This window comes from Chiloscyllium plagiosum, unplaced genomic scaffold (genome assembly GCF_037043375.1).
Source record: "Chiloscyllium plagiosum isolate Xiang-an unplaced genomic scaffold, Cpla_swu_hap1 HiC_scaffold_43, whole genome shotgun sequence".
In the NCBI taxonomy this organism is placed as follows: Eukaryota; Metazoa; Chordata; class Chondrichthyes; order Orectolobiformes; family Hemiscylliidae; genus Chiloscyllium; species Chiloscyllium plagiosum.
The window spans coordinates 11180457-11204329 of NW_028270181.1; the positions used below are offsets into that span (position 1 = coordinate 11180457).

Below are 23873 nucleotides of genomic sequence, written 5' to 3' on the forward strand. Positions count from 1 at the left end.
GTTTAAAATTGGCATGTTGCTACCAAAGAAATAGCCATCATTCCTGTTAATAAGTACACACATGTGGAGTGACCAAAATCTAGTATTTGAATTTTCTTATACGATTTACTTAATTTTTAAACAGTTTTAAATAGTTTCATATGTACCCCTGTAGACAGACACAAGACTGAGAAATTCCAAAATGACAGAATATGAACATCCATCATAAGACTCATTTTAAACATTTCATCAGGATCTGAAAATAGGCTTCAAAATGACCATTTTCGATCCAAATGTGGTTGTTTTTTTTTTAAAAAGTGCAGAAAATGTTGTTGGTTGATAGAAATTAAAAAGTGGCTATATTAAATAATGTAAAGAAATGCTCCAAGTTGTTCCAGTCAAAATTAACATAAAGGCGGTGATGGATATTAACTGGTGATTCACTTGTGCTCATCATAAAAGGAACAGATTAACTGTGGTTGTTAGGTGGTGAGCTGCATATTGTAATCCGCATTTCTGCAAATATACGCATACAGAGCCATAGAAACATACAGCATGGAAACAGACTCTTTGATCCAACTCGTCTTTGCCAACCAGATACCCTAATTAATCTAGTTCAATATGCCAGCATTTGGCCCATATTCCTCTAAACGCTTCCTATTCATGTAACAATCCAGATGCTTCTTAAATGTTGTAATTGTACCAGCCTCGACCATTTCTGCTGGGAGGTCATTCCATACACGCATAACCCTCTGCATGAAAAAGTTGCTTCTTAGGTCCCTTCTAAATCTTTCCCCTCTCACCTTAAACCTATGCCCTCTATTTTTGAACTCCCCTTCTGGAAAGCAACAGTCTGTTATGATAATTTAAAAGTTTTTTGTTTGAAATAATATATTTTACACAACTTACAGGAGTCATTGTAACAGAGGTCTTCACCTTTTCCACAGTACTGCTTGCCCTTGGTACGCAGGTTTGCTTTAATAGGACAGTCCTTGCTTGGCTTAAGAATGAGGCTAAAAATTTGCTTCCCTGTCCACAATGTCACAGGCTGTAAGGGATACATTACAACATTACCTTGCACTTTAGCATAGAACATGCTTAGTTTTTAACCACAAAGAATGGGTTTACAAAGAATTGCACGATTAACATTTATTTTCTGTAAGAGATTCAATGCCATTAAAGACTATTTATGCACTTTATATCATAAACATATGGAATTATATAAATCACAAGCAACATAAACTTCACCTCTTAAAATTCAGGCATTTGTTTATCCACTTATGCTATCAAAAACTTTAAAACCATTGCTATGTTAACTGAAAACTTGCATATATTTCAAAATGGACAGTTATCGGTAATTAAGGCATTTAAGTTGCCTGCTCTGAAATGTTCAGTGGTTTTGTTATCAACTAAAGAGTCACATGTTCAAAATTGATTAAGCCCAAAAAATATATTTACCAGAGGGGGAATTCCATCTGGAAAACAGGCTTATCAGCCTCTATTCACTATTACTAACTGGTGTATGAGACCACTATTAAGCTCCCAACTGATATTATAGTTTCTATTTGAGCTCAGAAGCATCATTATTTTCCTGTCACCTGAATGCCAATTTGAGAAGCATCATTATTTTCCTGTCACCTGAATGCCAATTTGGAGAGGATCCAAGAAGCTGAAGGAGTGCTATATATTTTTAAAACTATGTCTTCTTTCCCCTAGGTCCCCCCCAAAAAATTAGCTTTCATTGTCCTATATCCAAAGCCCCCTTCTCCAGACTTGCTGAATGTCGAGCTAAGGACGGTCTGATTTTATTTGGAGGCTGGTAGCTGCTTCTTACATATTCTGGGTAAGAAGTGGAACAGCAGCACATTAGTCAGATGACAAGTCTGAAAGTGTTAAGTCATATACTGTGACATACAGACCACACAATGCAGCAGTTCTGGGCTAAAAGCCTACTGACAGCTAAATTTTAATTCATCCTCATCTCCTAATTTTCAATTTGGTAAAGCTCTGATTAAAAATATGTTAATACATGACAATATAGTGGAGCAATAAATGAAATGGGAAGCATGTATAAATCTTAACGTTTTAAATTTTGCATATTTGTAAAGATTTTACATATGCCTGTCGTGAAGTTAAAAAAACGATTCAGTAGGAGATACATAAACTTATTTTTACCAAACAGCTTAAGTTAAATTGTGTAAATTATGTTAGTTCCACATCCCGCATAATTCTCATTTGTGAAATATTATATGGTATTATAAATGTATGCTGCATAAAAACTACCCTTTTATTTATAACCTTGTGAAATAAAAGGACAAGATCCTGCCCAAGTTCTCAGCATATTCACATTCAACAAAAACATTATAAAGCTTGTTTCATTTTTTCAAAATAGACAAATGTATCACCTTTAAGATTGCAGGAGGTGGAAGACTAATTTTGATTCGCTCGTCTTTGCCTGAAAGAATGGAGGCAACAATCTGACATGCTTTTGCTCTGTCAAAGAAAGTGTCCTTCCTGGTAAGCAGATAGGCACCTGGGCAAACAAAAATGAAATATCTTTTCAAAACAGAATATTCTCCAGCAGTCATTGATAAAACAATGTGTATGAGAAGATGTGTAGTTCAGGTTGAGGTTCAGGATGTAGGTTCGCTCGCTGAGCTGGAAGGTTCATCTTCAGACGTTTCATCACCAACATCTTCAGTGAGCTTCCGGATGAAGCACTGCTGGTGTTTCCTGCTTTATATTTACATGTTTGGGTTACCTTGGGTTGGTGATGCCATTTCCTGTAGTCATGATGTGATGCCATTTCCTATGGTGATGTCATTTCCTGTTCTTTTTCTCAGGCTGTGGTAAACGGGATCCAAGTCAATGTGTCTGTTGATAGAGTTCCAGTTGGAATGCCGGAATATCAACAAATACATCGAGTTGGATCCCATTTACCACAGCCTGAGAAAAAGAACAGGAAATGACGTTACCAACCCAAGGAAACCCAAACATATAAACAGAAAGCAGGAAAAACCAGCAGTGCTTCGGCTGGAGGCTCACTGAAGATGTATCAGAGCTAGTATGGTGACGAAATGTCTGAAAATGAACCTTCCAGCTCAGCAAGCAAACCTACATCCAGAACCATGTGTATGTATGTATGTATGTATATATATAACACACACACACACATAATATTCTGTAAAGACATGAAAGGCAACTTCAAAATGCAAAATTACTGAGCTCAACTCTACCAACTGTGGAACAAGACATACATCTCCTGTAAGAAAAATTTATGATGGGGAAGGGGAAACATTCCTAAACCTCAATGTGCCTGCTAGTTGACTGTCTGGTTACAAACTAAAAGAAGAAAGCAGATCTTTAAAATAAAAAAAACAGGAAATATTGTTTCAGGGCACTTACATTTTCAATCCAGACAAAATCCTAGACTGATATTTGTAGTTTGTATACAATTCATGAAAAATAGCAAACAATATGCAACTTTAAAGACTTTAAAAAGTAACTCTTGCAATATTTACTTTATTGAAACAAAATGTGGATCATGCTTTTGATGCTGATACAAAGTAGGCTGATGTTATCGAGAAGCACAATCTCATTTGCGCACATACTTTCTAATCAAAAAGAAAACCTCGTAATTTTTTTTTAAACAATCCATTACAGCAATTATTTGATGTGGATTCAATTGTCATTAAGCAATCACTACAATGTAATTAGTATTTAATTTGTTAGCATTTATTGATAATGTAAAAGTTAGCAAAAAAATTCAAAAAAGTAAGATTACTGGGTATATCAGTAAAAGAGGTTCTGACAGAAGCGTATTGACCTGAAACAGGAATGAGTTTTCCTCTGAGCATGTGCTGCATGACTTGCTGAGTATGGAGCATTTTGTGCTTTTAAGTTGTAAAGTTTACTAAAATCTCAATAAATAGTTGATTACATGTACATTTGGCCTGAAGTAATTTCTTGCAGGTTTGTAGAGAATCTAAATTACAGTTGACTCACTTTGTAACTTTGTACTTGGTAGTTTTATTATTCTTAACACATCCTTTCCATAAAGTCTCAAGTAAAGTAACACAAAGTAACAGAAGCATGCTGAAATCTAACTCACCTGTTAGAAAGTCCTGGATTGCAGCAATTAGAGGTTCCCCATTTCTAGGAGTTACCAAATTGGCTTTTGTCTAAAGGGAAAAGAAAAGTAATCGTGTAATGATAAACTAATTCAACTGCAATCATTTTTGAACAAGAGTCAAGAATGTGGTGCTGGAAAAGCACAGCAGGTCAGACAGCTTCCAAGGAGCAGGAAAATTGATGCTTTGGGCATTTGCCCGATACATCGATTTTCCTGCTCCTCAGATGCTACCTGACTTGCTGTGCTTTTCCTGCACCACACTCACAACTCTAATCTTCAGCATCTGCAGTCCTCACTTTCGCCCATCATTTTTGAACAAGTCCAATGGTCCAGAGAATGAGACACTGTTACTGAAATGAATTGGGTAAAATTTTGTTCCTGTTAGATCGAATCAGACAAAGTTAAAGGCAACAGCTTGGATAAACAATTTGTAGCACAATTCAAGAAACAAGCCAAGCAAAAAAGGCCTACCAATCTTCTAGTTAAGACAGCCATGAAAACAAGGAATAAAAACAGAAGATGCTAGTTAAACTTGCAGGTCAGCAGTATCTGTGGATAATAACTCTTCTTCAGAAAGTTAATGTTTAACTTGAAACACCATTCGTTACTCTTTCCATAGTTGCTGCCAGACCTGTTGAGTTTCTCCAGCAATTTATGGTTCTAGTTCAGATTTCCATAATCCGCAGTATTTTATTTTCAATTTAGAATAAAAATGAGGAAATTGCCTTACAAGATTAAGACATTTGAAATATCTGAGTTTATCATTCCAGCTTCACTCAAGTATGTTTGGGGTTGATTATTGACAATTTCCTGTTGGCAAATACTAAGAGTAGTAAGATTCCTGTTTTAAATAACATTGTTCACACTTTTACAAAAAAGCAGGCTAACAACCCAATTATCTCATTTACTCTTTGTGGACCTATCCTGTGCATAGATTAGTCGTGTTTGTGTACAGAACAACAGTAATCACATTTCAAAAATGAATAGATGGTTATGAGCACACTGGTATCACCGGAGGTCATTGCAACATGGTGCACAAGTACTATCTTTAAATTGCCTTGTCAATGTTGGGAGTCCCAGAATTACTAACCATAAAATGTATGTTAAATTACTAATCATAGCAACCTGTAAATTTAAATGGAGCACTTTCTCCTATTATGAAAATTAGTTTAAATGGTTAACATAGGTAGAGGATCACAAATCCAGCTATCCAAAAACTGGGCATTTTTCATTTGAGTGTGTTCTCAGACCACAGAAAGTTCAAGCTTAAAGTGGCTATTCTTGGGCTAATGGCAGAAGAAGGAATCAAAGAGAGTTGTACACATAAACTACCAGCACTTTTAGTGGTTCATTCCCCCAGTCCTCTCTATTCTCCGAACAAAGTTCCTTGTTGCACTGGCAGGAATGTTCCAATTAAAATAAATCTGACTGCTTTCAGGTGGGATAGTTAGAAATTAGCTGTTTCTCTCCTTTTCTGTAAAGCCTGTGTGAAGGAATAGAATAGGTCAGCATCAAAATCTGGAAAAGGGCAAACAATGGTGTTCCTGAACAGTCAGATCTGGGACACTCTACCTTGGTTTGTGGTAGATTTTTCAATGGAATAGGCCAATCAATTGACTAATCCCAGCTCTCAAAACATAATTCCTGTATCAATTAACATGATATACACACTAAAGTAAGCTTCTTCATTATTTCTTTATGATAAGTCATCCGAACCCTGTCCTTGGTCCATATTCAATTTGAGCTCTGTAGTAAATCCATTTTGTGGGCTCTGATCTCTTATCAAACCTTTGAGCATGCTGCAGAATAGTCATTTCGTGATTAATGTTCAATAGTAAATAAAACAAAGGAATCATTTCAATTCAGCCCCACTGTGTTAAAGAGTACATCAATGGAAGCAAATTGCACTTACCCCCATTAGAACCAGTGCTTCAGCCTTGGCCTCCTCAGTTTGAGGAAGATGAAGATTCATTTCATCACCATCAAAATCTGCATTATAAGGTGTGCAGACACATTCATTGAACCGAAATGTTCTGTGGGGTTTCACCTTGGCCTGAAATTTACATCAATATATAAAATGACATTTTCCTTTTCCTAATCTTAGCAGACTTTACATTTTATAAAAAAAAACTGATCTTGGTTATAGTTTGACAATACTGGGTCAATTATTAGCAAAATATTAGAAGATAATAATATAATTTGGGTGGGGGATAGTTGAGGGATCCAGAGATTTGAAAGAGTGAAAATTGAATTAATTTTTAAAATTCTGCTTATGCAATTCGTACTGCATTGGAGCTAAACACATTCCTCAATAGCTTGTTCTGTAACTCTCACACTGCACACATTTGTGTAAAACATTCAACAGCAGAAAATATAAGCAACAGTCAAAACATTTTTGTCGTATTGTGACACAGAAGCTGATGTACAAAGTCTATTCAAGTGCTTTTGATGTACTTCAAAAATAATGATTTAACTGAAAAGATCAGTATGAAAGAAGTGGTTTATACAACTCAAGTATTATAAAGCACTTACTATATGGGCCATGATGCTCAGTTTGTGCAGGGACGGTTGTCTATTGAACAGCACTACATCTCCATCAATTAGATGTCGCTCCACAATATCACCATATTTCAGTTCCTGTGCCATTTTCTCCCTATTTCCATATCTTAGAAATCTTTATTTCAAGAGAAAAAATAGGCAATTCATGAAGGTAATTTCTGGTTTTGCATTTATTTACATTTATCCTTAGAAGAGAAATTTGGCATAGAGTCATATAGATGCACAGCAGGGAAAAAGACCCTCCAGTCCAACACATCCATACTGACCAGATATCCTAAATTAATCTAGTCCCATTTGCCAGCACTTCACCCATATCCCTCTAAACCCTTCCTATTCATTTACCCATGCAGATGCTTTTTAAATGTTGTCATTGTAGCAGCCTCCACCAATTCCTCTGGCAGCTCATTCCATACACACACAACCCTCTGTGTGAAAACGTTGCCCCTTAGCTCCCTTGAAAATCTTTCATCTCTCACTCTAAATCTACGTCCTCTCGGTCTGGACTCCCCAACTCAGGGAAGATATATTGTCTATTTCGGCGAAAGTGAGTACTGCAGATGCTGTAGATTAGAGTCAAGTGTAGTGATGGAAAAGCACAGCAGTCAGGCAGCATCCAAGGAGCAGGAAAATTGACATTTCGGGGCAAAAGCCCTTCATCAGAAATGAGGCTGGGAGCCTTGGGGGTCGAGAGATACATGGGATGGGGGGGTGGGGAAGGTAGCTGAGAGTGCAATAGACGAATGGAGGTGGGGGAAAAGTGATAGGTAGGAGGGGAAGGTGGAGCGGATAGGTGGGAAGGAAGATGGACAGATGGGACGGGTCATGAGAATAGTGCTGAGCTGCAAGGTTGGAACTAGGGTAAGTGGGGGGGTGGTGGAAGCAAGGGGAAATGAGGAAACTGGTGAAATCCACTTTGCTACCATGGGGTTGGAGGATACCAAGGCGGAAGATGAGGCGTTCTTCCTCCAGGCGTCGGGTAGTAAGGGAGTGGCAATGAAGGAGGCCCAGGACCTGCATGTCCTCAGCAGAGTGGGAAGGCGAATTAAAGTATTCGGCCATGGGGCGGTGGGGTTGATTGGTGCAGGTCTCCCGGAGATGTTCTCTGAGGCACTCTGTGAGTAGGCCTCCTGTCTCTCCAATGTAGAGGAGACTGCATCGGGAGCAACAAATACAGTAAATGACTTGTACATGGAAGGAACCAGACTTATATTGAGTTCAAAAGATTTAACAGTCATTTTGACTGATGTGTGCGCGCCTTAAAAATAGATAAGATCTCTGAGGCTCTATGAGAGATTATTCTGCTGGAGGAGTTTCAAAACTCACTTCCAGAGATAGTAAGAATTCATATAGAGGAACAGAAAGTTCAGGGAGCGAGAAGGGCAGCAGAATTAGCAGATGAATACATGTTGGTGCATAAGAGGGGCTTCTGGCCAAAATGTTATCCTGTGAATGATAGAAGCTGGGAGAAGGGGAGATCCTACGCTACGAAACCAAGAGTACAGAGCACTGGTAAGAATTTACCACAATATAAAAAAGATAAAAAATTTAAAGATATGCAAGGGCATATCATACTCTCACAATCACTCCATGTTCAGTATAGTGGAAGTGACAAACATTGGCAATTTTACATGATGCATTCATTTATAAATAATAATGTGGTGGTTAGTTCACAGAAATAGTTGTGTGCCCAATAATTTAAAGTCTGTTATGTCACTAATACGTTTTATGATATGCAGCTGACTTAGTTTTTTAAAAGATTATTTAGTAGGATATGGGTCTTGCTGGCAAGGCCACCACTTGTTGTCCGTCCTTAATTGTCCTTAAAGTTTTTGCTCAGCAATTTTACATGGCAGTCAAAAGTTAATTACATTTCTGTGGTCCTGGAGTCATGTGTAGGCCAGACTAGATAAGGGAGCCGGATTTTTTCCTTAAAAGGTTATTAGAGAACTAGATGTATTGTCACAACAAAGATAGTTTCATGATTACTATTACTGATAGTAGGTTTCAATTCCAGATTTTCTTTCATTAAATTGATGTAAAAATTGCTGAAAAAACAGCTAAGCTGAAGACTAATTAAGTTAAGACTGGGAAGGGAAAGATATAAATAGAGAACCTTCAGTTATAAAATAAAATTTAATAGGGAACAACCACCTCTTCAGATTTGTGTGCCGCTGTTGAATAAAATTAGCCCCTGGATGTACTTCAGGTCCATTACGTACAAGCTTCCGCATGAATTCCAGGTTAGCTTTTGTTACCTGTTGTAAAAATATCTCAGTGAATAAACTTTAACAGTCACTTTATATTAAAGAGAAAAAAAAATCCTTAAAAGGACTCACCCTTTCAGGATATGTCAGGATCTTTGCCACATGTACTGGAACTGCTACTTCATCTATACGCAAGTTAGGATCAGGAGAGATTACAGTTCTGCTAGAAAAATCCACTCTTTTACCAGACAAGTTTCCTCGAAATCGACCTGAAGTTCAATGTTAAATGAGTTACCATTACGTATTAAAATTCTTCCAATATGAAGAGTATGATGTATTGTTAAGTTATGTGCATTTAAAAAAAACCAACAGCCTTTTCAGTCTTACAGACACCTATAAATAATCTTGATGAGTATGTGCTTATGTCTTGATCACTGAAATTGTATAGTTAACAGTTACATTTTTTTTGGGGAGTTGGGGGGCGGGGGGGAGGGAAAAGAGGTGAAAGGACATCGATAGCTATCAAGCTGGAAAAAGAGATTACTGAAGATTCAGATCTTGATATTAAGTCAATGGAGTTAGAAACTCCCAAGGGAAGTGACGAAAACCTAAACACAGTGAACATTTTTTTTTAAGCTTTATGCACAAAATTAAATTTATGGCTTCTCAAACGTCATTGAAAGAAAGACACAGGAGATCACACATTTTCACAGCATCTGAAGTTTGAATTAACTACCGAATTTCTTAAGAATGCTGGCATTATTGAGCTCCTGTCATGTTGGACTGCTCTAACAGTATTAATTGTGGAGATACTCAAATGTACTTTTTTGTTCACTTATGGAATCATTCTGGAAAGCTTTTATTAAATTGCATTTATCATTTAATTACATTTATCAGAAAAGTTACCTTGTTTTCCTTTCAGCCTTTGTACAAATCCTCTGGTCCACTTCTTGGGTGCCATGTTGAGAGGAATTCCAGAAAGTTCACTATTGATGTAAAGCGCACACTGTAATTGTAGGAAATCCCAATCTTCCATGATCATTTGAGTTTTTGCTCCAGACATTCGATGCTGAGGAAACAAAGTTCATGATCTAATTATACTTGTTGAAGTGGAGGCATTCAAATGGATTTTGAACTGAAGTTTACAAGTGGACTATACTGAGACAGGGGTCATTTGGCTGAACAGCGGGTTTGTGATGCACAGTGTGGGTTCAATTCCTGCACCAGCTAAAACTGCCATGAAGGATTCTCCTTCTCAATCTCTCCCTTCATTTGAGGCGTGGTTACCCTCATGTTAAATAACCACTCTCTCTCGAAGGAGTCTGCAGCTCTATCATCTGGAAAAAGTATGGTGACATTTTACAGCACCAGTTCATAATGTTATGGCAATTTCCATTTCCTTTTTTTTAAATACAGAGATAAGGCTTTTGCTTGATATAACCATTTTCAATCTAATTTTACCTTAAGAATGCTAATGTCCACTTCACTATACGTGCCTGCATCACTGCTTCTAAATGTCAGTCCAATATATTTTTGTGACATCAGTAATACTATAAATGCTAGCCAAATCTCTGTTTACCTAGAACACCTATATTCCTTAAGCGTTTTCCTTTCAGATTTTCTCTTCCTTCTCTATTTTCTGTCTTCTGTACAGAACAACATCGACGATCCGAACAAGATCGCAAGGTCCCGATGCTTGGCTAAACTGTGTTATCTGAACATTCAATTATCTGAATTTTGGATTATCTGAACAAGATTTCAAGATCCCAATGCTTGGGCAAACTGTGTAATCCAAACATTCAATTATCTGGACAAAATACTCCCCACCCATGTCGTTCGGATATTCGAGGTTGCCCTGTGGATAATTCAAATATTTAAGTTTACATTTCTTTAATGTTTTTGCTGACAGAATGGAGCAGGATGAAAATCATTGCATACTATGTCAGAAAAGAAAACTGATCTGGTGAAGAAGTCGATCACAGTGAAACAAAGCAAAATAATAGGGTAGGCATGACTTTGGTTCTAGTACAAAAGAAGAAGAGGAGAGCTTCGAAAGCAGAGTGACTGTACGCTGCACATGGTTGTCGGGCAGCTACAATGCACCTGTAGGGCTATGGAACATTAATTTCCTCACAGCAAAGAGGCATAGTTAAAAAGAAAAACTATATAAAAACAGAAAGTTGTTGCTTTCATAAAGTTTGAAATATTCAAAAAAAATTAAAATTCCTAATTTGCTTAATGCATTAATGTTTAATACAATACATGTATTGCCTATTATTTGAAACTAAATTGTTGAATGTAAAGTAAAAATATAGAAAGTTAAAACAGTAGTCACAAGATGGTATCTTTGTTCAGAAGTCTGAAATGCTTTTACATCATAGTAGGTTGCTAATGGGTCAGTTATGTGGTTCATAAAATCATGCTTAAGGGAATCATGTAACCTGTCTTAAAGTCTACCTGAACCAACTCAGTGGTTTAATTGTTAGAGACTGTCCTACAGGAAAGAAAGTGCAAGATATTTGTACTCGGGAGACAATGCCAGCAGGATAAATGCTAACAGTGGATAGACTGGGAGTCTCCAAAGTCACACAAAAAAAATGTTGAGAATGTCAGATTATAAACAGCTGTGCTTTAAAATGTCTGTTTACTTCCAAGATCAAACAGAATTGGGGTCTCAAGGATGGCTAAGGAGCATTTCCACCTGAATGCAAGACCCATGTGATTAACATTACAACATCAAAAGGTCCGGAGGAAGCCTGTATAAAAACTGGCTTATAAGTTTTCTTAAAACATCACTGAATATTGCAATGATGGGTTAATCTGTGAAGATGCAGGATGGTTCACTGTGCTAGAATGCAAGTGGATGTACATGCTCGGATTAAAATGATCAAACTTATGAGAAGTTGAAACAAAGCTGAAAGATGTGTCGACAGAGGAACCTCGATTATCTGAATATCAATTATCCGAATTTTGGATTATCTGAAGGGCATCTCAAGGTCCCGATAGAAACATTATGTCAAAGAACTATTTTAACCCTGATTGTGTCTTTTGTTTACAGGTACAATAATTAAAAACGAACTCAGCTCACTGAAATGCTGCTGAGAATAGTCCTGGAGAGTCCAGGCACCGTCTCCAAATGATAGACCTCCTGCAGTCTCACACCCCACCCCATTTTCCTCTGGAGTTCTACATAGGGGTGAACCACGAACCCCTCTTCCCAAGATAATCTCTCCAACATTGTCCTGTATAGGGCAAAGGCTATTGAGGGGTGGTCGGGGTTTGAAGTGGGCATGGACAGGGTTGAGGGCGGGCAGGGAGGCAGGGTACCATGTGCACGAAATAGTGCCTGCAAACCTCGTTTGGATAATCGAGGTTCCTTTGTAATTTGTGCAAGAAAGATGATCTTCATTAACACTTTCACTACGAAGGGTGAGAAGTTACCAGGCTGAAAAAGGAAATGTAGCAAACCATTGGGAGATACAAATCAGTTTGGACTGGTCTGGGAGAATGTTTATCTCTCCACTCCAGAGGCCCCCTGCTTCATTCCTGACAAAGGGCTTTTGCCGGAAATGCCGATTTTCCTGCCCTTCGGATACTGTCTGAGCTGCTGTGCTTTTCCAGCAGCACACTGTTGACTCTAATCTCCAGCATCTGCAGTCCTCGCTTTTGCCTGGGAGAATGTAATGTCCAGCTAAAAACAGTGTAACATATATCTAAGTTTTTTTTGTTGGTTGCATTAAAATAAGGGGAGGGACTGGAATTCAGTTCTGTAATTTAAATTTGTAAGTTGCCTGCAAAAATATGTTTTGTCAATAGTGTTTTTGGTCTGTTTATTATAATAAGTCTTAAAAATATGAAATCCTGTAATAGTAGGCAGCACAGTGGCTAGCACAGCTGCCTCACAGTGCCAGAGACCTGGGTTCAATTCCCGTCTCAGGCAACTGACTGTGTGGAGTTTGCACATTCTCCCGGTGTCTGCGTGGGGTTCCTCCGGGTACTCCAGTTTCCTCCCACAGTCCAAAAATGTGCCGGTTAGGTGAATTAGCCATGCTAAATTGCCTGTGGTGTTAGCTGAAGGGGTTAATGTAGGGGAATGGGTCTGGGTGGGTTGCACTTCGGCAGGTTGGTGTGGACTTGTTGGGCCGAAGGGCCTGTTTCCACACTGTAAGTAATCTAATGTTCAGCTAATTGGAAGATGAAATTTATTTTTTAATTGTTATTGATCTCTATCAGGATCTTAATATCAAAGGCACTGCACGACAGGTGTTCCAAAATTATTTCTTGATCAAATAAGTACTGTTTGTACAATGCATAAACAGCAAAACTGTCACATCAGATATGTGTACATAGAGGTAATGTTTGAGCGCAAGGAATAAAACAAAAGTCACAGTGGTGCTTTCCCTTCCTTTAACTAGATACCAACGAGAACCCCTCTCTCATTTTGAGACAATTCTAAGTAAACTTTATATCGTCAGAATTAGCTGCTTCAGTCCGCTCCAGGAAATACTGCCTTACTCAGACATAACTATAGTGACCAGAGTTCAAACAGCAGCCAACACTAATAATCCAGATGTCTTCAGTCTTTGACTTGTTTATAGTACATATAATCTGTAGAATAAAACCTTCCAGAAAAACCACAAACTGTAATTTGAAATGAATAAACCCAATAAGAGGGTTTCTTTAAAGAAATACTTAGTGCTTCAGTTCAGTAGGTGGTTTTTGCTGGTTTTATCGAGTGCCAGTTGATAACTTGCCAGTTAAAACAAGTTTCTTGTACAAAAAAATTTTACAGAAAATTCTCATAAAATCAGTTACTTGGATAATGTATCATCTTAAATATGTCGACCAATTCTTTCAAATGTCAAAATATTTTAACAGACAAACTATTAAAAATACTAAGTAACTACCTTGATAGTGCAATCCTACATTTGATCCAAATTCATCAATCCTTGCTCTTGAAACAAAAAAAAACTCTTTTGCTAGAAGTGGAAACACACAGGGCATCATAATGGCCAGGTAGAGGTGGGAATTTTCGCTCATTTATATCTCACTTACCAAGGGACTGAGAATGAAACGATATTATACGTTTCACATTTTAGCTCGCAATAAGAACATTAAAGATCAATATTTAAATTAAAAAAACCAAAAGGTAGGTATAGAACAAATATCCTTGAGGAACAAATGTAATGTTAAAAGATTAAATTGGACTATTTCTCTGGATATTAATGTAATATTAAAGGTTAAACTGGAAATGGGTGGGGATGACATTCATGCAGGAACATGGATGACTCCTACTCCATTTCAACAGCCATTTGCTACTACTCTCCTACTATTATCAAATTAAACTATCATTCAGTCACTTCCATTCAGAAATGCTTTCACAGCCATCCCTGAAGCTAGGCATATCACACCTACATTGTCTTGGGGAAACACGGAGTCAGGAAATCGTCTTCATAATGATTCCCCAGGATTAGGGCATTTACCATTGTACCTGGGGTAACGTGGTTATGGGTGTCTGTGTGTGTGTGTGGACAGAGGAGGTTGTCTGGCCAGTGCATCTGTGAGCATTACCAACTGACCTGTGTAACGAGGAGGCATTTTCTTTGTTCGGGGCCTCTTTGACTCGACTTTGCACGCCTGCGAAGAGGGGTCCAAGGGATCACCTAGCTTGTACAAGCTTTAATTAACCTCTGCAAACAGTTAAAGTTTATGTGTGCAAATTGCATCTAGTGTGTGAAACCTTGGGAAAAGAACCTAACACAAAGACAAATTTATATCTGTTTAGGCTAATCTTTGCTAATGTTTTCAGGGAATGTCTTTTCAAAAAACGTGTTACTTACAATCTGTATTACTTATTGTAATTATTACATAGTAGATCAGTTCACTACACATCTGCATGTTAAATACATGTTCATCATCAAATATTATATTCTAATGCTGTGCAAAATATCAATACTAGAAACATTGCCTGACCTTTTTAATTACATCGTTTAAGAAGATGATTTCTGTCAGCTTCATTGTTAAGTCATCCTCATTAGTTCCCGATTTAAGGTCACTGACCACTGAAGGTCTGATACAAAGTGGAGGAACGAGTAATCGAGTAAGGACTAGGTCTGCAGGTTTTCCTGCTTCCAGGTTCATAAGCAGCAGTGGGATGTCTTCTGAGGGAATTCTTTTAAACATATTTAACACCACAAGAGGATTTAGATTCTCCTGAAAAATGAAGTGAGAGTTGTTACAACTTGTTTTTCCCCAGTTGCCAGTGGTATAAATTAATGCTGTACTCAGATATCATATGAGCAGCAAGCAAATTTTAACTGAATAAAGTAGCGTACTGCAATAAAGTACAAATTAATTTATATATTCAAAATATCTGTGCTGTAATATCCATATCTACAATAGTTAAGATAATCAAAGATTAGCTCTGTGAAAACCTTTACAGTAGTTATCCATTAAAGTTTAACTTTAATATATCTATTAGAATTTCAAGTGCTATAATTAACTTCATTCCATAGTTTGTATTTTCTTTTATGAGTTATTACATTGGACAGCTGGTCAGGTTCTCAAATAGACCTCACATTATCAATCTTACCAATCCAAAAAACTAATAAAACTACGTAAGATCATTCAATTTGATAATAAAGTGCAGAATTTGAAAATCACAACACTAACCTGAGCTCTTCCAAGCAACGCCTCCACTTCTTTGTTGTGTTCTATGGCAATATCAAAAGACTGTAGAAAATCTGATACCACAGGATCCATCACTTTCTTATTTGTCTTGTATTTTTCATGAATAATTTTTAATAAGCCGCATTTTTTCACAGGACCTATTTAAAATAAAAGTGCCAACATTTTAACTATAGAATGAGCTGAAAAAACAAATACAAAAAAACTGTTCAATTTGTGATAAGGGCTAGGAAAGCGTCTTTATTTCTGGGATAGTGATGTGGAATCAGTTTTGGCAGAAATAGCAAGTGAGTCATGAATGGAAGTTGTTTATAATTCCTGGAGGGATTACTCGCTGTGTGGTAAAGTATAAATTTGGATGTAAAGGAGGCATGTAAGAAAGGCACTACAAGTGGCGTGAACAATTATAAACAGTATACTGACTGGACAGATCAAAAATGCTTGGGTGACAAGAAAACAAATTTATAGTGTATCAAGGATTGTTTCTTCGAGCAATACATTTCAGACATATCACAGGAACAAGCTATTTTAGATCTAGTAATGTGTAATGAATTAGGATTAATAATGGATCTTGTGACCATCTCTGGAGGAATAGAGATCACAATATGGTATAATTTCAAATTCAGTTTGAGGGAGAGTAACCTGGGTCTCAAATCGTTGTCTTGCACTTAAATAAGAGAAATTACAGAAGTATGAGGAAGGAGTTGACTAAAGCAGGCTGAGAAAATAGATTTAAGGGGATAATCTGTAGATGACCAGGGGCAAACATTTAAGCAGACATTTCATAATGGTCAAGAAAAATTTAGTCTAGTCAAAAATAAGGACTTGATCAGAAGGATGAACTACCTTAGGTAAACAAAGGTAGTCAAGCAGCATATTCAACCAAAAACTAAGGCAGATGAAATGTCAAAAACTGGTGGCAGACCAGAGGATTTAGGCGTTTTTTCCAGAAATCAGCAGTAGGTGACTAAAAAGCTGAAGAATTTTGTCTCCCAGACTGTTATGCATGTCTGGAAATTTCTATCCGAGAGTAATGGAGGTTAGTTCACTGAAAACATTTAAAGAGGAAGTTGACGGGTCTCAAAATATCAGGAGTTCAAGGCGAAGAGGGACTGGCACAAAGAGGAGTTGAAGCCTGGGGAAGATCAACCATAGGAGAAAGTGAGGACTGCAGATGCTGGAGATCAGAGTTGAGTCTGTGGTGCTGGAAAAACACAGCAGGTCAGGCACCATCTGAGGAGCAGGAGAATCGACGTTTCAGGCATATACCTTCTTCAGGAATGAAGCCTGTGGGCCAGGGGCCGAGAGATAGATGGGGGGGGGGGGGGGGGGGTGGAGTTGGGGCTGTGGGGTAGGTAGCCGAGAATGCAATAGGTAGATGAAGTGTGATATTAAAGAGATATTAAAAAAGCGATGTTAATTTGCTCTGCTAATCTGTAAAAAATTGAATGTCCCGGGGGTAGGGTGATGTGTCTTTGTCTTATAGGTGGAAGTGGGAGGTTTACATTCCCATCCCTTGCCATTCAGGGATGATTTACATTTTCATCCCCTATTCAGAAATCAATAAGAACATTATAATTGGAATTCTGACTACTCCCGATAGTTTTTTAAAAATACAATTCACACCAGATCTGACCATTAAGTGATGATTTGCATTACATTGTTTCTGGAGGTGAGGTGGTCACTGTATTGTATCTTGAGTGGCATGTGACTGTGGGTTGTTTTGTGGGCATTACTAACTGTGATGTAAAGATTTTATATAAAGGAAGGACTGTTTCCTTTGTTCACAGAGAGACCCCTGGACATGACTCACAAGCATGGTGAGGAGTGTTCAGAGTTTCCCCAAAGCTTGTACTGTACTGCACTTAATAAATTTGGTTGCTTGTTCACAGAGGTTGGTGCGTTGCAGTTGCACTAAGTGTGTAAGGACCTCAGGAAAAAGAACTGAACAGAAGGTGGGGGAGAAAATTATAAGTCAGAGAGGAGCGGGGAGCGGATAGATGGGAAAGACAATGGACAGATCAAGAGCAAGAGGGCGGTGCAGAGTTGGAGGCTTGGGACTGGGATAAGGTGTGGGGGAGGGGACATGAGGAAACTGGTGAAATCCACATTAATCCTGTGTTGTTGCAGGGTCTCAAAGCATAAGATGAGGCGTTCTTCCTCCAGGCATTGGATGGTTAGGGTTTGGCGATGGAGGATGCCCAGCACCTGCATGTCCTTGGTGGAGTGGGAGGGAGAGTTGAAGTGTTCAGCCACGGGGCGGTGGGGATGGTTGGTGCGGGTGTCCAGGAGATGTTCTCCTTAATGATCCGCAAGTTGGAGTCCCATCTCCCCGTTGTAGGGGAGACCACATTAGGTGCAACGGATACCGTAGATGACATCAGTGGAAGTACAGGTAAATTTCTGTTGATGTGGAATGATCCTTTGGGGCCTTGAACAGAGGTGAGGGGGGAGGTGTGGACGCAGATTTAGCACTTCTTGCAAAGGCAAGGCAAGGTGCCAGGGATGGGGTATTGGCTAGTGGGGGGGGGGCATGGATCTGACAAAGGAGTTGCGAAGGGAATAGTCCTTCCAAAATGCTGATAGAGGTGGGGAGGGAAGTATATCCCGAGTGGTGGAGTCTGTTTGTAGGTGGTGGAAGTGGCAGAGGATGATGCAATGTATATGGAGGCTGGTGGGGTGGAAAGTGAGGACATGCTGGTGGGGTCTGTCCTTGTTGCATTGGGAGGGGTGATGTTCAAGGGCAGAGATTCACTGGAGGGCATTGTCGACCATGAGGGAGAGGAAATTGTGGTCTTTGGAGGAGGAGGCCATCTGGAATTTTCTGTGGTGGAATTGACCATCCTGGAAACAGATACAGCGGAGGTGGAGGAGTTGCTAATAAGTGATGGTGTTTTTACATGAGGCAGGGTGGGAGAAAGTGTAGTCCAAGTAGCAGTGGGAGTCAATGGGATTGTAGTAAAAATGACAAATATACGACCTGCAAGCATGAATCCAAATCCTTCCACGCCTGACAGAAATTTACCTGTACTTACACCGATGTCATCTACTGCATCTATTGCACCTGATGTGGTCTCCTCTACATCAGGGAGTCAGGACACCAGTTTGTGGATTGTTTGAGAGAACATCTCTTGGACACCGCACCAACCAACCCCACCGCTCTGTGGGTGAACATTCAACTCCCCCTCCCACTCCACCAAGGACATACAGGTGCTGGGCTTCCTCCATTGCCAAATCCTAACCACCCGACAGCTTGAGGAAGAACGCCTCATCTTCTGCCTTGGGACCCTGCAACCACATGGAATTAATGTGGATTTCACCAGTTTCCTCATTTCCCCTCCCCCTCACCTTATCCCAACCCCAAGCCTCCAACTCAGCACCATCCTGTTGACCTGTCCATTGATATTCCCATTTATTCAATCCACCCTCCTCTCCGACCTATCACCTCTCCTCCACTTTCATCTACCTATCGCATTCTTAGCTACCTTTCCCCTGCCCCAGCCCCCTCCCATTTCTCTCTCAATCCCCCCAGCCCACCAGCCTCATTCCTGATGAAGGGCTTATGCCTGGAATGTCAATTCTCCTGCTCCTTGGATGCTGCTTGACCTGCTGTGCTTTTCCAACACCACGCTCTCGACAAAGATCAACCATAACCTTGTTGAATGGCAGGGCAGATTTGAGGGGACCAACAGCCTACTCCCGTTCTTATTTCTATGGTCTTATGATACTGTATAACATTTTAGAACTAACCTAAAACATGATCTTGAATTAATTACATTGAAAATTCCATGTTGTGCGTATACAAACAGTAAAACCGACAAAGAATAAAATGATGAGTTTACAGTTAAACTGCTTTTTGATAGTGTTGGATTAAGGAGGAAGATTGAAAAGGCTTGATTTTTGTTAAATAACAGTTTGAAATTTGAAACTCTTAATTAATTATTAGATTGAGTTGAGGAGGCCTCCATTTTATCCATCATCCAAAAAAATCTTTGTGACAATGTCACCCAACTTCAGCACAGAGTCATAGAGATGCATAGCACTGAATTGATGAGGAACTTGAACCCATGGCATTCTGACCGAGGGGGGAAAAAGTGAGGACTGCAGATGCTGGAGTATCAGAGTTGAAAAATGTGGTGCTGGAAAAACACAGCAGGCCAGGCAGCATCCGAGGAGCAGGAGAATCGACGTTTCGGGCATAAGCCCTTCTTCAGGAATGAGGATTCTGACCGAGAGGCAACACTATCAACTGAACCAAGCTAATACATCATAAGGTTGGCGATTTAAAAACCCTTTTTTAAAATATGCAAACAATTTGAGAGACTGAAAGGTTATTTTAAAGCCAGGATCCTGTTAATGAAATATCTCAGTTGGCTGACTTTCACCTTGACCACATTTTTACAAATTCTTCAAGATTTGATGCAAGATTTTTGCCACTCGGTAAAATGATTCTTTTTGGATGTTATATTTTTAAGTATGAATAAAATTTTCATTTTAAAAGATTCTCAGTCTAATTCAGTACTTTGCAAAAACGTCTGCTGCTTTCATAGAAACCCTACACTGTGGAAACAGGCCTTTGGCTCAACAGGTCCACACTGACCCTCCGAAGAGTAGCCCACCCAAACCTATTCCCCTACCCTATTAGTCTACATTTACCCATGACTCATGCACCTAGCCTAAACATCCCTGAACACTATGGACAATTTAGCACAGCCAATTCACCTAACCTCCACATCTTTGGACTGCGGGAGGAAACCAGGGCACCTGGAGGAAACCCACACAGATATGCGGAGAATGTGCAAACACCACACAGTCACCCAAGGCTGGAATCGAACCCAGTGTCCCTGGCGCTGTGAGACAGTGCTAACCACTGCGCCACCGTTGTTTCTTTTCAATCTCTGCTGAAAGAATTTTGGTGCAAAGATCAGGATTACTGCGATCATAATCTGAAAGTTTCTGTTTATTGACACTCTTCTATTGGTCAGCTTACCCACAAAGCAGAATACATGAACTTGCCAGAGTATTCAGTGTGACCTTGTGGGCTCAAAATACATGCAAACATTGTGTCACAGAGATGCATAGCATGGAAACACAGTTTCTTCAGTCCAACACATCCATGCTGACCAGATACCCTGAGTTAATCAGGTCCCATTTGCCAGCATTTGGTACATATCCCTCTAAACCCTTCCTATTCATGTATCCATCCAGATGCCTTTTAAATGTTGTAATTATACCAGCCTCCACCACTTCCTCTGGAAGCTCATTCCATACATTCATGCACCACCCTCGGCATGGTGGCTCTGTGGTTAGCACTGCTACCTCACAGCAGCAGGGCCTGGGTTCGATTCAATCGCCTGTGTGGAGTTTGCATATTCTCCCCGTGGCTGCCCAGGTTTCCTCCCACAGTCCAAAGATGTGCAGGTTGGGTGAATTGGCCATGCTAAATTGCCCATAGTGTTCAGAGATGTGTAGGTTAGGTGCATTAATCAGGGGAAATGTAGAGTAATAGTGTAGGGCAATGGTTCTGGGTAGGATACTCTTCAGAGGGTCAGTGTGTATTTCTTGGGCCAAATAGCCCGTTTCCACATTGTAGGGATTCTATGACCCTCTGCATGAAAAAATGCTCCTTCGATCCCTTTTATATCTTTTCCTTCTCACCTTAAACCTATTCCCTCTAGTTTTGGACTCCCCTTCCCTGGGAAAAGAACTTCATTATTCACCCTATCCATGTCTCTCATGACTTTATGAACTTCTATAAGGTCATGCCTTAGCCTCCGATGCTCCAGAGAAAATAGTCCCAGCCTAATCAGCCTCTCTCTATAGCTCAAACTCTCCAACCCTGGCAACATTCTTTGAATCTTTTCTGAAAACTTTCAAGTTCCACAACATCTTTCCTATAGCTGGGAGACCAGAATTGAACGCAATATTCCAAAAGTGGCTTAACCAATGTCCTGTACAGCTGCAACATGACCTCCCAACTCCTACACTCAATTCACTGATCAATAAAGGCAAGCATACCAAACGCTTCACTCACTACCCTGTCTACCTACAAGTCCACTGACAAGGAACTATGAATCTGGACTCCAAGGTCCCTTTGTTCTGCAACACTCCCCAGAACCTTACCATTAAGTATATAAGTTCTGCCCTAACAAATTGCAGCAACTCACACTTATAGAGATTAAAATCGTCAGCCCTTCGGCCCATCTGATCAAGATCCTGCTGTACTCTGAGGTAACCTTCTTCACTGTCCACAACACCACTGATTTTGATGACATCTATAAACTTACTAACCATACCTCCTATATTTAAAGCCAAGTCATTTATAAAAATGACAAAGAGCAGTGGACCCAGTACTGATCCTCACAGCACACTGCTGGTCACATACCTCCAGTCCGGAGAGCACCCTCCACCACCACCCTGATTCCTATCTTCGAGCCAATTTTGTATCCAAATGGCTAGTTCTTGCTATACACCATGTGATCTAACTTTGTTAACCAGTCTATCATGCTGAACGTTGTCAAATGCCTTTCTGAAGTCCAGATAGACAACAAGGAGAAAGTGAGGACTGCAGATGCCCTGAGATCAGAGTCAAAAAATGTGGTGCTGGAAAAACACAGCTAGTCAGGTAGCATCTGAGGAGGAGGAGAGTCGATGTTTCGAGCATAAGTCTAATAAGTCAAAGATTAATGCATTACCTAGTAATATTCCACAGTTTACAACAGTGATAAAAGTTACTAATGAACAACCAAGCTGACGAGGCATACAGAAACACTCTCAACTACGGTAAGTTATAAATTAAGTATTTTTTGTGTACATTTTCCATAATTAACTAAATACCAGCAATACTTTACAATAAACTCCTACCATTGAAGGATCCACAATATAGACAAAAGGTCCTTTTCCTGCATTTCTCAGAAACTTTTTTCTTTAGGCCTCGTTTCTGAAGATAGGTTAATCCAGGTCTTTTTAAAGTATCGAGAAACAGCTTCTTTTCTTCTTGAGACAGCAGAATATGAGAGCATACTTTACAGATCATCTGCGAAAAATAAATATACCAAAGCATAAGCAGCTTGAACCATTAGCTTCCTAGACAACTGCAGGTAGGTGTGCATGCATGACACAGTGAATTAGACTTTTAATCAGGGATTGGGAGTTGAACACGATGGTGAATGTTAGATCCAAACCAAGTGCAATATACCTTAAGGACATTAACTGCCGTTTTCAATATTCTAGCCACTAAAGACAAGAAGGAATCTTGCTGTGTGATCATCGGCATAAGACACGAGCAAAAGTAGGCCAATTGGCCTGAGTCTACTTTGCTATTCAATGAGATCCTAACTGAATTGATAATCCTAAACTCAACATTCTTGCTTTATCCCCATAACCCAGACTCCCTTAATGATTAAAAATCGATCTCAATCTTGAATATACTTGACAACCCAACCTTGATAGCCCTCTGCAGTAAAGAATTCCACTGCCAGAGAAAAAGTTCTTCCCCATCTCAGTCTTAGACACTAGCTGTTTGTGATTCATGCACGGGGACCCATAAATCCCTGTATTGCAGCTTTCTGCAGTCTTTCTCCATTTAAATAAAAATCAGCTTTTTTATTCTACTTGCCAAAGTTCACAGCATTACATATTCCCACATTATATTCCATTTGCTAAGTTTTTTCCCCCACTCGCTTAACCTATGTTCCTTTGCAGATTGTATTATCCTCATCACATTCCTTCCCATCTAATCTTGTGTCATCTGCAAACTTGATGATAGTACTTTCAACCTGAGTACGTTCACTTCCCTCATCCAAATCATTAATATTTCCTGTAAATAGATATGCCCCTAGCACTAATCCCTGTGGCACTCCACTATTTACCCTATTATGTTTGCAAAACTTGCATAATGAAATACAGAAAGAACAATGTTATCATGGACATTCCAAATTACAAAATAACTAAATGTCTAAGATGCACCAAGGGCTTGTACAACTTAAAACACAGCCCAAAGAGGTGCAGCAAGTTTTGTTAAAGAAACAGTTATTACAATGTTCTCCTTTCCAAATATTTTCAATCTGCTCAAAAGTTCGTCATCTCTTCTTTGGTTCCCTCTGACTGACCTAATGCTGGTTAAGTAACACTGAAAAACCTTGTTCATTATTCTCTACTCCAAGTGAGAGCAGCTTGAAATCAAATAAAATAAATTGTGACCACAAAATTCTCCCTGTTGTGCAGGAGGGGGATTTTCAGTAATGCTACTGACTATAGTCACTGAGTTATACAGCACGGAAACAGACCGTTCAGCTTAAACTGATCTAGTC

At 39.3% G+C, this 23873-nt stretch overlaps 1 protein-coding gene across 1 annotated transcript in view; it reads right to left on the reverse strand.

Moving 5' to 3' along the window:
- polr3a (polymerase (RNA) III (DNA directed) polypeptide A) overlaps positions 1–23873 on the reverse strand; it is a 40885-nt gene that overhangs the window by 10876 nt on the left and 6136 nt on the right. The window contains exons 4-14 of the mRNA XM_087982275.1: positions 22426–22597; positions 15547–15701; positions 14848–15087; positions 9781–9943; positions 9007–9143; positions 8822–8925; positions 6644–6785; positions 6024–6164; positions 4091–4160; positions 2385–2512; positions 889–1027 (exon numbers count right to left, since the gene is read on the reverse strand). Of these exons, the coding sequence (XP_087838401.1) occupies positions 889–1027; positions 2385–2512; positions 4091–4160; positions 6024–6164; positions 6644–6785; positions 8822–8925; positions 9007–9143; positions 9781–9943; positions 14848–15087; positions 15547–15701; positions 22426–22597 (1591 nt within the window). The remainder of the gene's footprint in view (positions 1–888; positions 1028–2384; positions 2513–4090; positions 4161–6023; positions 6165–6643; positions 6786–8821; positions 8926–9006; positions 9144–9780; positions 9944–14847; positions 15088–15546; positions 15702–22425; positions 22598–23873) is intronic.